At 43.2% G+C, this 15,021-nt stretch overlaps 1 protein-coding gene across 2 annotated transcripts in view; it reads right to left on the reverse strand.

Annotated features, from left to right (window-relative positions):
- The window catches only part of LOC119180338 (fatty acid synthase-like), a 112,590-nt gene that overhangs the window by 85,513 nt on the left and 12,056 nt on the right, over positions 1–15,021 (reverse strand). For both annotated transcript variants that reach the window (XM_075869600.1, XM_075869599.1), the window contains exons 5-8: positions 13,556–13,678; positions 11,254–11,487; positions 6,408–6,709; positions 3,476–3,865 (exon numbers count right to left, since the gene is read on the reverse strand). In XM_075869600.1, the coding sequence (XP_075725715.1) occupies positions 3,476–3,865; positions 6,408–6,709; positions 11,254–11,487; positions 13,556–13,678 (1,049 nt within the window). The remainder of the gene's footprint in view (positions 1–3,475; positions 3,866–6,407; positions 6,710–11,253; positions 11,488–13,555; positions 13,679–15,021) is intronic.

The following is a 15,021-nucleotide window of genomic DNA, read 5'->3' on the forward strand; positions in this document are numbered from 1 at the left end:
AAATGACCCAAACGAGTTTACATAAGCAAAAAATTTAACTATAGTCATAGCGTGGTCTCCATGTGTTCCCTTGCATTGCAGCAGTGAGAAGTGCAATTTAGGCGACTTTCTTAATGCTTGTAAGCATTGTACGCGAATTGCATTATAGTGCACCTGCGAACTGTTGAATCTGAAGTGCCGAATAAATCACGTACGCTAATTCGAAATTAGTCAAACTATCTTGTGTCTTGAAATGCTTGAGTAACAAGAATAGAAGAAAAAAATACTCGCAAAAACTTTCTCCGAAATAAAATAATGGGCCACTCATCTTTTTTCGCCCTGTCTTGTAGTACCCCCATCCTGGGAATTTATTTTTTAATACGTTTCAAACTGTAAAACTGCAATAAAACGAAGCACAAATTTTCTAATTATTCGAACTTTCGTCATCTAAAGCAGAAAGGTTTACCACGAAGCTAAGCTTCATGGTTGTGTCCATGTTTGTTTATAAGCTCCGTAAAGTAGGCGTGCGCAGTTTCTCATTTTTAACGCACGATCTTAAGAAATAAAAGGGCAAATTAGTGAAATCATACTGCCTTGCAAGTAATGAACAGTAATGCACTATTTGCCGAGCTTGGATCGTCAAAAACCTCTTGAAACGTTGTCGAAAAGCAATGCCAAACATAGGTTTTCATAAGCAAAACAGGGACGACCGCTCATAATGAGCATACGTGGTCCTCAGTGCTTAAGGGAATAAAAACATATCTGCGTCGGTTAAATTTATGATACAAACTCATGACGTGACAAGACGTCATCGGAGACATTGTGGGCACATCGCAATCAGATAAGGAACTTTGACAAGTGCACCAAAAAGCAGGCGTAAAGTGATAGGCCTACTAAAGAAACATTTTGCAACAGAAAGACACCGATCGTATCATTGCCGTCATCTAACATGACCTCGCCACAGCTGACGTCACTGCAGTCTGTCTTGCCATCCACAAAGGTTAAACCAGGGTAGACCATCAATTGACCTAAGACTCTGCCCAGGTGCTGCTGTGAAAAACACTGCTATCAGCACTCTCATCGCACCCCGCAACGGTTGTCTATTGGCTAAGGCGCTCAGCTGCTGATCGGCAGGTCACGTAATCGAGATCAGGCTGTAGCGGCCGCATTTTGATTGACTTGGAAATGCTCCATGCCCGTGTGCCTACATTTAGGTGCACGTTAAACAGCCCCAGGTTGTCGAAATTTCTGGGTCCGTTCACTACGGCGTCCCTTTATAATCATATGGTGCTTTTAGGACGTCGAATTCCAAGAAGATGAGGAAGTTCGCGCTCTCAACGCAGCCATGCGCTAACTTGTCGAGACCAAGAGAGCCGTTCGCATGCAAACATGCATGCACTGCAACAGAGCAGCCTCTTTCGTTGGCACTAGGTGCAGTTTTTTGAAAGTTAAAGACCTTAAAATCTTCTTCCACCAAGTTGGATTCTCCCCTTGGCTCTCGCTTCCTGTGTGTTCGATGGTTTTATTACGTACTCTGGAATGTTGCAATGACGATTGTCTTTCGTTTGTGTATACTGCGAATCGGGATATCTGCTTGTACACTCAACTAAAGTGCTAGCAAAGAAAAAGAAATCTCAATGTGGTTACCATCATTACATTGTGGTTTACTTAACTCTATGACGAATGTGTAATCAGCTCCTTCTTATAACTAGAATGCTCAGTTCCTAAAACGTGCTTGCACAATACTGTGGGGCTATGACCAGCTTCGATAACTCAGATTTGATACTTTATCAGATTACACACTATAATAGTAATATGTGGTGTTTACCTCCCAAAACCGCAATAAGAATATGAGAGACGCCGTGGTGTATAGCTCCGCAAACTTTGACTATATGGTGTTTTTTAACGTGCACTGAGATGACAGAGTACACTGCAGATTCAATCCAGTCAAACAAAACTTCATATGACACGTATGACACATATATGCACTTGTAGCACCACGCCAGATTTGGCTAGGTGTCCGCGCCAAAAAAAAAGCGAGCCGCATTGCTCGTGCAGCGCAAGCCACGAGGTATTGGAGAACGGCCTAGCTTCGGAACCTGGCTTGACGGTGCAGCAGTGGCTCCATCTACTCCTGCGACCCGAATAGAGCCTTGACCTCGGCACGGGCTCGTCGCGACCGTCTCGCCTCTCCTACCTCGACACACAAATTATCTTTAGACGTACGAAAACACGAACTAGTCACATGTGTTCATAAAGAATTTTCGGATAGGAGGCACAAGTTCCATAAAAATGTTCAATGATGCGATGACACACCACACTGAAATGTGCACTAGGCCAAGTGAGAGCAATTGTTTCCGGTCGCAGGGCGAAAAAAAAATCGGTCTTCGTATTACTTATGCACTCGATGTGGCCACGACACCACACCAGCTTGGTACGCCGCACGCAGCTTAGCATGGAAAGGGTCATGGGGGGCAATGAAAAGGCCGTCCGCTTGAAACTGCTTTGCTGTACCACCTCGTTCTAGAAATGTCAGGAAGGAAAGCTTCTGTTGAAAAGTTGATTCGCCTCCACATATCGAACTACAAATGCACACTTTTCCTGGGCAATCGCAAAGGAATGACGCAACGCTAGATTCTCCCAGTTTTAGTGTGTCCAAACAGCCTAGTAGGAAGACACTCTAGAAGGCGTTTTTTTTTTCGTTTCAGAGATTGTGAGCGCCCATCCGGCTCGCGATCTAACAGAGTGGTGGACTCTTAAGCATCTGCATGCCCCTTTACTCTGTTACCATATTCACAATTTTGATGATCTATGTGATGTCACCTCAATAATAGCATTGTCATCGAACAACTCGTTTCTCTACCTCAAGATGCGCTATTACGTATGCCATCTTAACAGCTGCATACTGGGTCGAGCATTTGAACAAGCTTTCTATCATTTTCTATTAAATATTGTTGTGTCATTTTGTAATTAACTGTTCCTTAGGAACCATTCCCCCGTCATTTTTCATGCTATGTAAAACGAATTGTTACCTTTGAACAAGCAGCCTTCGTGATTACACCAGAAGTGGAATATTGTCGCTGCATAAAAATTTAGAAGCACCTTCTCTCAAGTCATCACAACGCACCCAAATAGTAGGCATTGTTAGGAACACATTGTTAGCTACCGCTGAGCTCTACGGCCATTTGACAGAGCACCGTGGCTTAATGACCAGAGGTACTGCATCAAATGTGACCTTGACTTTTAATACAGCAACACCTAAAAACATATATGTCCCGGAAGATGTCCTCAGTGACTCGTTGGTAAAGGCTACCGCGTTGAAAACAGCGGAAGGCATTTGGGTTCTCAGTTTTCAGATACATTTTCCGTTCTAGTAAGCATGCGCACAGTTGTTCGTCACTGCTTGTCTGGCCTTTTCATAAGACTTCATTCTGTTTTCACATTGTTTTCAAAGCTGACACATACTGTGTATATCAATAGTACTAATGGTACATACCTGGACCACCGCAATGGAGACAAAACATGCCGTAATCGTTTTGCACCGAGGCTCGTCAGAGATCAGCATATCCATCAAGTCTTCTCCAAATTTCTCTTTCAAGAGTGCGTGGGACTTCCGAATGGATTCGGCGAAGATGTCGAACTGCATCATCTGGCGTGCCATGCCATTCCACTGGCAGCCGACTCCAGTGAAGACAAACCAGAGGGGTCGCTTTTCAGATGGTACCTTCTCCACGATCTTGATCACCTCCTTGTTGACACCGTCTACTGGCACGATGGCATATCCTCGATACGGGAACTGCTTGACACTTCGCTGGCCGATTTGGTTCAGTAGGGCGTAGGCAGAGTCCGGATATGGTCCTTCGGCCTCCACTCGGCTTAGTGTACGCTGCAAACGCAGTAATAAAATGAAGAAAAAATGAACTGCCTTCGAAATAACTTTAAATTAAGGTAGGGGTGTACCTCTCAAGATCTCAAGAGCTTGATCAATCACCTCCCTCCAGATTACATGGCTGTTTATCAGGGAAACCTAGAATGCTTTTGAAGTAGAAATGAGAAGCAACAGTTTACTTGCTTCTGCTTTGCAGCCTTTTTATTTTAAAAAGCAAAATTTGCAGCTCTGTAGGCCATTCCTAGCTCTCCCTTCTTAACAATTGCAGTTCAAAGAATAAGGGAGTTTCGATTGAGTGACTCTCAATATAAAAAATCAAGAGATGCCGCAATGGTCAACCCTTTAGCAAATATGATATGTGGTGCTGTGGAATGTGCCTCTAAGTGAACCTTTATCTGTTTCATAATCCTTCCAATGTGGCCGTTGTGTTTTGAAATCGAGCGCACATCATCCAACATATATTATGGGCAATGTCTCTGCAATTAGGCTTCTATAGTATGTGGAAAGAATGATTTTGGTACCGGGCGTAAAAACATGATGAGCATTCTATGACGGCACAAGACAACTGACTTCACATGAACGTAAATATTTGTGTTGAATCACGCAATTTCACTCGAATCGGAGACAACGCATGCATGAAATTTCAAGATACTATTTTTTGTAGCTTTGTGTGCCATCTAGCTTGACATCTTTCTTTTTTGACGCGGGAGCGTTTTCAGGCTTTGCTGGTGCAAGAAAAGGCTCAAAATTTATATTGTTACGGTGTATCACCGACATAAGCAAGCGTGGCACTTGACGAAGATGACGAAGACGCCTGTGCGTTAAGCGCTTGCGCGAGAGGCAACTCGGCCATCTTGTTCGGCTGCCGATTCTCTGTTGGCGCTACACTATACACTTATATTGCGGCCCGTCACATTTCGTGGAGGTGCTGGTTATCCGGCGGCCCGCGGGTTCGAACCCACTACTTCCCGCAGCCGAAGCGGACACTCTACCACAAACGCACGGCAAGCTCCTTCCCACGAGAAGCTATCTTTTCACCCACTTCTCTTTCTTCACAATTGCATTATGATTAGGTCAATTAACTCAAATAACTTCTATACTTTTCCTGGCAATTGGCAATATTGTCCGTTGGATCTCATTGTATATATATATATAAATAAACATATATATATATATATATATAAATATATATATATATATATATATATATATATAAATATATATATATATATATATATATATATATATATATATATATATATATATATATATATATATATATATATATATATATATAGGTTGGGTGAGTTATACTGACATGAGCTGGAGACCATGCTTTTTTCTGACTTACTCGTACGTGTACACTGTCCTTTTTTTTCACATGCACATTCAAAGTGTTTACGTTCGCCTACCACTTGATGACTATTGAAGGGAAACGAACGAAGATTAAAGGTAAATAGCCGACCTACCCATTAACGGGAAACCCTTCCTTTATGCACGCCGCACGGCGACCGACCCATTACGGGGAAACCCTTTCTTTACGCACGCCGTTACGGACCCTCCCGGCACCGCGGCGACAATCTTGGGTGGCCCGACACACGTCGAGAACTGAACAGCACGTGATATGAACCGTATGTGGACGTACATGGACAGTTGCTTTCGTTCTCAGTGTTGACAGTGGTTCTTCTTCTTTTTTACTTTCTTTTTTTTTCTTTTTCGTCTTTTTCTTTCCCCTTTTTTGGTTTTTCTTTCCTTTTTAGTTCCCTCTCACTATCGCAAACATCTTTCAAGGCGAGAGGGACGCGGCAGCATCGAAGTTTGGAAGCTCATGTCAGTATAACTCATCCCCTGATGAAGGGAGGACCCCTTCTGAAACTGTTGGAAAATAAATATATTTATCCTTGTTGACAACGCTCCCGTTGTGCCATATCCCATACCTTCACGAAGACTAACTGGCCCATTGAATTATTACTCCCACTATATATATATATATATATATATATATATATATATATATATATATATATATATATATATATATATATATATATATATATATATCGGACATGTGTGTGTGTGTGTCTTGCATTTAGGTACACATAACCTTTTTACTCACGCTGTCTAGAGAGCACACCTTGTGGGCATTGTGGATTCTGATGACGTGCAACTATTTGATTACGTACACGCAGTAAATATTTCAGGCTAAACAAACCACCAAGCATGCGTTGTGTCTGGCTCAATTTATTATGTTTTGCTGCTCTGCTCTTCTGGCAGGCCATTCGGCGTTAATCCTGAGCACCTATTTAGAAATATTGTGCAACTTACGCTGTTCCTATGGCATCACAATTTGAATATACCATGTTCTCATCTATAGTGGCACATGTCGACTCGCTGTCGCTTAACTGGCTGCAGTGTTTCACTGAAAACGTTGCCATAGGTAACTTATAGTGCATCAATTATATGAAGATTTGCGTGTCTGTTCGCACATGTTTGAGCAGTTTTGTAGAAAAAAACGTTAACTTTTCTACATGAAACTCACCGTCAGTGCCTCCTCGGTCCTTCCAGACATTAGAACAAGCCTCGGAATATCTGGCTTCTCACGAGGAAAGCTATCGACGTGGGGTCCTGGGTTGGAATCCAAGATTGCGTGTGCGTTTGCACCACCAATGCCCTGAGAGCTGATGCCTACCATGCCTCCGTCGAATGGCATTGCCTTGTCAACTACTTTCACACGGCCGTCGCACAACGAGGTCATGTCCGGGTGCGGCGCGGTGAAGTGCAGAGTTGGCGCTATTGTACCGGTCTCCATGGCGAGAATCACTTTGGCAACAGCAGGGATACCTGTGAGCGATGGCACCGAAGTTAGAAAAATGCTTCTTGACTGGAATAAGGCAAGCCACTTGTCACGTTGATATCTCAAGTGAGCAAACGAGCGATAGTCCCTGGAAGCCTTCGAAGACCACTATAAAAATCTACATTCGCAGAAAGAACCCAAGCCTGACTGCAGTAAGTGACAGTAATTCACTGTATTATTTTGCCTAACCATTTTGATGTCATCGGCATACAAGAAAACAGATTAACAAATTTTAATAGAAACATAAATATCGTAAATAAATACAAGATTGGGCCTAATACCCACCCCCGAGGGACACCACTAGTCAATTTGTACAAGAAAGCCATTTAACTATTTAGGGCAAGATTACATGATCTAACAAGCAGAGCTTTGCAAGAAGTTCAGACAGTTGAGTCTACAAAAAAAGTGTGCAAGCACAACTAGACTCAGTTAGTGGCCGACGACGTCAAAAATCTTTCTCAGGCTCTGCCCCCTTTGAGAAATAGATAGGGAGATTTGCGTCATAGATCAAGCAAGATTTGGCTGATTGAGCGACCAGCGAGAAAAGTGTATTCGTTCGGGATGTGTGCATTTTCATAATAAAGAACAATATGTTTCGGAAAGGTATACCTCAAAGTCCTTGGATGTGGTACACAATAAAAAAATGGGGTGCTAATTACAAACATCAGTTTTAGATCCCTATTTAAATGTTGGAAAAAATACATGTAGTTTTCCAGATATTGGGAAATTTGGAGGTGTTTAAGTAGTGATAAAGTAATTTAGTAAGTAGCAGGGCAACTCCCTTCGTAAGCAAGGAGGCCGTTGCAGTGAGCGAAGTGACCTCATGCTATTTGTAACTTCAACGTGCGCTTCCAGCAGAAGCCCAAGACGTACCAACCACCCGAATAGCTAGGTAAGTGTAGGTGCACGGAAGAGCACGCCCTGTGGAGACGCGCATGCATGTCAATGTGCGGGGCAGTGACTCAAAGCACACCCTCCAGACCCTTCGAGCCATCTCACCAGTGACAACAAGAACACGCTGAAATTGTTGATCTCTGAGTACTGCTAGCTGTGAATATTGTATATAAATAGCTCGTCATTAGCCAACTGGAGAGCGCACGCTTTGTGGCCTAGTCGGTTAGCAACACGATTTGTAGAGCGAGGGGTTGTAACTCCGGCTCCTGGCAAAGGAACTTCTCCTTGTAGTGTCTCTTTTGCTTTGTGATCAATTAGTTTATACTTTAGAACACAGTATTCGCCACAGGAATGTGTTGCTGGAGCCGTAGTGGACCTCAGCAAAAACACTCTCGTGGTAAATGTTTATCACTCACGTCCAAAACCTCACTTTAATTGAAGAACAATGGTGTGATAGTATAGGATGTTTCTTAGATCGAACTCACTTCTTTCACGCAATCTAATTGACTTGGCGAGTGTGGAACCAGGAAGAACTGGTCGGTTACTAAGGATATCCCACGTAGGAGCCTGCGGAACACCTAGGATCCGTGAAACGCAGTTTGAGAAACCGTGATTTAAATGTTACGTTAAACAATATGCACAAAATACACCGCTGCCACTCCTGTACGGGTGGCAAATATGTAATAGGCACCCCCACAAGTTCCTAAGAGTCAACTTCCCCCTACCCCCCCCCATAAAAAAAGAAAAGAAAAACTGGCAATGTCATGCCCTTGATTTCTGAGAAGTCTGATAGTAATATACATTCATTGATCAGGTAGATAATTGAGTCAAACCTGGTTAACTCTCTTCTCATTTCTTGCTTTTTCTCTTTCAGTTGTACGGGGATGCCGAGGATTCCGAAGCTATATTTATATTGGGACCAAAACGAAAGCATTCTGTTTTGTTTTGGGCACTTCCAGGTAGCAAGAGCTTCGATATATAACGGCTACCGTTAAGGCGCTCTCGCTCACAAAACATCAACTGGAAGGCCTAAAAGGGCATCACTTAGGGGTATGTGCTACTGTAGGAAAAGTAAACTTTACTAGACAAACAAAAAACATTAAGTAGTTACAAACGGGCCTCACTCCACGGCTCCGCTAGTACGAGCGCCTCAGAATTTTCGAAGCGTTGGGTAAAGCCACTTTCAGTATGGGGGAGAAAAGCTGCGATGTCATGGGGGCCATTTAACGTATTGTCACTTAGTATGGGGTGGCACTACAAAAGTCATTTTGCATAGGCTGAGTCTGCTTCAGAGAAAAGCAGTTCACCACACACCAAATGCTCAGTATGAAGCCCATACTGGAGTGCCATTTTCAGTCCTTGCGGTTTGCCCATTTGCGAATTTAGGTGGTCTCACCCTCGCTCTAAATTGTCAAAAATACTTCCGATGTAACAACCACGGTTTCTTGTTAGTATGCAATCTGACTATACTGAAATAAATTTGATACAACATGAGACAAACGCATCATATTTTTTTGCGCACAAAATATGGAATGAGCAGCCTGTCATACCGTGTACCACGCTTGCTCAATGAATTTAAAAAAATGACAGTCGCATAGAAAATTCTTCACGAACTACAATCAAGTGGTATGTGCTTGAGCACTTGTCTTCAGGACAAAAGGGCACGCTACTCTATCACTATGAAACAATTTTTCTGTTACATGTTCTGTTTATATATTATCGTTTATTTTTCTTCTTTTGAAAGCTGACTTGATTGCATGTTTCTTTTTTGTATCAACACAGTTGTAATGTGTATATACGAATGCTTAATAGTCCATACAGCCTATACAAATTTGTCTCATTTGTGTGCAGTAATGTGTGCACAGTCATTACTGTACATTATGTTCGCTTCCGTGATGCACTGTTTTACAATTTCTGTTTTGTGGAAGCAAGTATCGTGCGTCATAATTATCATGTATTTCTTCAGATATATATATTTACTTTTGTTACCTACTTGGCTACATATGAGGACCAGAAACTTCTAGTGGAAATGTAGAACTAGAGATGTTTGTGTGCATGGTACGTCGTTTACTTTGGCTGGCAGGAATCGGTCAACAACCTTTGTCTAGCTGCTTGATAGCAGCGTTTCATTCGTGCCCTCGCATTCGTTATCTTGCTGCAACTAATGCCAAATAAACTTATTGATTGATTTATTGAATATTTGATCGATTGATAAATAATTGTTTGATTGATTGATTGAGAAAGTGATGGTACTGATGAGCTCACTTCGGAGAAAGGTGATTCTGAGCACGCGACGAGCATAAGGCAGAAAGAAATGCACCGCGAGAAATAACAATCCGTACTGATCGAGATATTCGAAGGATTCTTTTCGCTATTCCGAGCATGTGTGAGTGCTACCGCTCAGCTAGCGCAAGTAGCACTGACAATATTTCCAAAAAAGTGCCTTTTCCCCTTTGTGGCCGCCACTTCGGCAATTTTCACTCCAAATGAGAAATAAGCAGTGGCCGTTACCCTTGTTCCGACAGCAGGAGAAGCATACGGAATTCGCCCCGCCGCGGTGGTCTAGTGGCTAAGGTACTCGGCTTCTGACCCGCAGGTCGCGGGTTCGAATTCCGGCTGCGGCGGCTGCATTTCCGATGGAGGCGGAAATGTTGTAGGCCCGTGTGCTCAGATTTGGGTGCACGTTAAAGAACCCCAGGTGGTCGAAATTTCCGGAGCCCTCCACTACGGCGTCTCTCATAATCATATGGTGGTTTTGGGACGTTAAACCCCACATATCTATCAATCAAGCATACGGAATTCGGGGGCAACTGCCTATATAGCAATATAAATAGAAAATGTCATTTCATTGAATCGATTCTAAATATCTACACATGCCAGTTTAGAATGGTTACTATACCATTATTGCTTATGATGATTTTTTTGGGGAAAGAGGGTGTGTCGAATTTTGTGTATGTGTGTTTCTCATGTGAAATCGAAACGCAGTCATAAAAAGAAAATAATGTATAGCTAAGTGATTCAGGTGCTTGATTTGAAACGTGGGCGTCTACGGTTCCAAGTTAGCACCACAAAGTACAATTATTTCCGTGTTTGTCTTTCCGCCGACAATCACCTTACGTGATCCAGGTGGAAATACGGACATTTTTCCTGTTTATCTAGTTGCAGATATGTAAAGAGGTAAAATTGTAGCAGTTTCATCATTACATAAATATAATAACCACAGACCCTTTCAAAGCTTAGTGCAGCCTAAATAGTCTATACTATAGTTTGCTTTCACTTGGTGTGGCTCAGCAAACACATATTGTTACGTAAGAACATATGAATTTGTCAGAAGATATTTGCAATTACCAAACGAACTCTAGCTAATAACAGCAAAAACTTATTCTTTGAGTTCGGATGGTCTTGCTAACATCATCATGCAACAACGGTAAAATTTTGATGAGTGCTAACAACTCACGCTCAAAAGTAAATATTGGGCTTACAAAGCCTTGCTCACCACAGCAACGTCAAGAAATTGTGATTATAGGCGTTCAAAGCAATCACTATACCGAGATAAGCTTACACATATTGAATGAAAAGTCGCTACGGTCTGCTAGTGGACTGTGCAAAGGCTCCTGATTAGCCTCAACGAACCTACCAGAGGCGCTTTCAGAGTGTCCCATATTGCTTTTGACAGATCCAATCAAGAGCGGTTTCTCGCGCTCTGGTGTGCACAGCACGTTGCTGATCGCCTCCAACTCCTGGGTGCCGCCGACCTTGGTCCCGGTGCCATGCGCCTCGACGTAAACCACTTTGGCCGGGTCGGCGTTGACCTCGCCGTAGGAGTCACGGAGAAGCTTCTCATGCCCAACGGACGAAGGAAACGGGACGCCTGGGAGAAGCAAAATTAAGTGAATATGAATAGCGCGTGTCACTTGTACAAAATCGCAGAACACTGTTTATCGAAGAGGAACTCAAAGTGCCATGACCTGTCACGGGCTTTCACCTCCGACGACCAAGAGTGCCAGAACAGCATGCGCAGCAGCACTGCTTCCGCGCCCACCTGCCTTTCTGCAGTGCCCGTGTAGCTTTCCCTTCCAGCCACTGCTCCTGGGGTCTCTTCAAAGTTCGCACTCGTGCATGACAGTTCCTACTTAGTCGCCCACCTATCCCCACTCGACTGAATTTATTGAACCGTCTTCGAATATGCGCTGTCGATAACGCGACATTGTCAGTATCGGATGTTTCAAGTGGTGCTTCAAACGTCCACTCACAGTGACGGGCTACTTGATTGCTAAACGGTGCCCTCTTCTTCCCCGGGAGTAATTGCATTGATTATGAGCGAACGCTATACTGGTTCCACCTCTCGAGTGACACTTATTGAGCCTCCGTGAATTCCGTTGTGGTTCGAGCTACCGCTACCCGTCGACTCTTACGCCGGCATATGACAAAAGCTTTTGCAGCTGCCACATTTCTAATGGATGCCTCGCAATTTCAGCCAGCTTTTTTAGCACTTTTTCAAGTCGTTCTTTTTAAAATAGCCAGAAAGCTCAGCTGTTTCGAATTTGGGTCAATGTACGTCGAGTTCTTGGTCGCGTTCGCTATGTTTTGCCGTCTTTCGGATATCTGACTGCCTCGATCGTATGATGAAACCATTACCACAAGAAGTCCTTGGCCAAGGTCATGAACCTATTGGCAGCACTGATGGTATTAAATGAGCCCATTATACAGGTAGGCAATTCTCAGTAGAAAGCAATTTGTCTCACGACGAGAACAGTTCCCACAGTGCAATGAAAAATCTCCTGCAAAACGGGGTTGTTGACAATACAGCAACATTAAATAAATAATTCTGTGAGCAGTTTCTTTTTATTTTATTTTTGATATGAACGCTTTATGAACAAAACATCAAATTGCAGGTTTTCCCCCACTGCCCGCTCGACAATATGATGTATTATCATCATGGTTTAAATATTGAGAGAGCACACTTTTAATCATTGCCCGAATTTTCAGTCTACTTGGTCGAGTGTGTTCGATAGATTACTATAGGATAAGGGCCATAAAGACACTGCTTCTGTCGGGAAGGGCTTCTAATAACATCCGAGATTTTACGTTCATAGCCATGATATGTTTATGAGAGACGCCATATTGGAGGGCTTTGAAAATTTCGACCATCCCGTGTTCGTTAACGTGCACTAACATCGCACAGCACATGAGTTTCTACCGTTTCGCCTCCTTCGAAATTCCATCCCCACTGCCGAAATCGAACCCAGGACTTTCGCCTGAGAAGCCGGCCAACCTAGCCACTGTTCTACCTAGATGGACAATGGCTTCTCACTGCCTCAAACTTCCTTTTTTTCTCTCTGCCGCTCTTTCTTGCATTACTATTTTGTGCTCACTAGTGGCACTCAATGTGAATAGATCCTCCAGAAATAAGAAATTTGACGCAGACTGCGGACTGTTCACGCGAGCTCATATCTAGGCATCGATTTGCTATAGCAGACAGCGGCGAATAGCAAATGCGTGTTGGTAACAATGGTGTCAGCTGTTGTGTGCGCTGCACGTAAGTTGTGATGAGATTCGGCTTGTAATGGAACGCCATAATGACTACGCATAATTGCAAATTAGGACACGCATCAATATAACAATTGCGTGCAGTGGCTCACAGCTCTGTTTTCTACTTTGTGTGAAGAAAATAGCATAGCCATTCAATTTAGCAAGGCATCTAAAGACATTGCACACAATGAAGAAAATAGTGTGTCAGACGCAATTGTTTCGCACAAATGGCGAGCATAAAAAACAAAGGTAGTTGAGAACTATTGCGATTGTAAAATGAAACGTTTGAGGCCGCCTTATAAACGTGGTGGGGGAGACGCCGCATCATGTAAGAGCGTTCCTTTAGCTCTAAGCCCCATTAGCACATGAATTCAAGGTAGGAATAGTTCGTGACGTAGCGGACTCACCCAGTTCCTTGTAACCATCTGAATTGGTGCTGGCGTTCACCACCCTTGCGTATACACGTCGGGCGTCACAAAACTTCTGAAGGAAGAATGCACCGACAGCTTCACTGCGAACGTAGCCACCGCCTGCGTTGGCAAGTACAGGTATTATGGGTAAGCTTATCTGCAAACATAACATAATGGTAGAACGTTTTACCAAGACATCCAGGCTACTCCGGTATATGGTTTTAAATACCTGCGTGTAAATGCTGGTTAATAAGAATGATTGACTGGATTCCTAGCGAAGGTCAACGAGTGAAGGGGGGACAGACAGTTCGGTAGACAGATGAAAATAAAAAGCTTTTGCAACGTGGCAGCAGCAAGCATAGGACCACGTTGATTGGTGAAACATGGGAGAGGACTTTGCCCTGCATTGGACGTTGTTAGTCGGATGATTATGATGACCTGCACAAAGGTGTAATTTGAGAAGAGTCTGGCCGACCTGTTATGAGCATATAAGTTTCCTAACGAAAGCAGAGCGAGTACTTTTTCCGCTGTGTGCGAGACTGGGAATGGAACAATGAATACCTATCATTGCAATTTTGGCGCCTAAGTATCTATAAAGCACATGGGCCCGGGACGCCTACCTGTGATGATGTATTGAATTTTACTGAATAGTGTTTTAAGTGAAATTCACAGATTTTACCTCCTCCACCCCTATTTCCACTCCTCTGCTCGTGCCGCCATTTGTAGCAACTCCCGTTGAATGGATACGAGCCCATTAGAGATAAGGCGCACACGAAATTGTAACTTACTGGTACAGGCCCCATACTGAGATAGCTAGAATGTGGATATGTATTGAACGTTACGTGTTTCACTTGCTCAACATGGTCTTTTTGGCGTATTGATGCTGTTGGGTGCCCTAACCACCGGTGAGTGGGGTGCCGCATTATGAGGCAGGATCTATTTGCTGGCAGTCGCTTCGATGCAAGTAAATCGTCCACTTAGGTTCGCATTGTGGTAATCTTAAATGACGCGAACTTGTCGACAGCATTGAAAGTAGTAGATTGCATTAGAATGGGGTCACTACCGTTTCTATAAAATGTGCTGCAGGGCCCGGAAGACGACAAATAAGCCTACTACGGAACGCCATCTTGCGTAAGAGAATTGCCTGCAAATGATACTTCGTACACTGCTGATCAAAGCGATATACAAAGAGAATATAGCATTCAAGTTATGTCGAGAGGAAACGTGCGCTTTCTAATCAGTACTTGCCGAAACGCCTGCGCAATAATCTAAAGAAGAAGCGTCAGGAAATCTCCAAGGCCAGACGTGCAGCTTTCGGCTCTCGACGAGTTTTCACATCTGCGTCCTTTCACTTGCTACGTTATTCTCACCCATGAAGGTGCAATTATTATTACTATTATTATTATTATTATTATTATTATTATTATTATTATTATTATTATTATTGTTTTTGTAAATATCAT

The sequence above is a fragment of the Rhipicephalus microplus genome, chromosome 7 (assembly GCF_043290135.1).
Source record: "Rhipicephalus microplus isolate Deutch F79 chromosome 7, USDA_Rmic, whole genome shotgun sequence".
NCBI classification, from domain to species: Eukaryota; Metazoa; Arthropoda; class Arachnida; order Ixodida; family Ixodidae; genus Rhipicephalus; species Rhipicephalus microplus.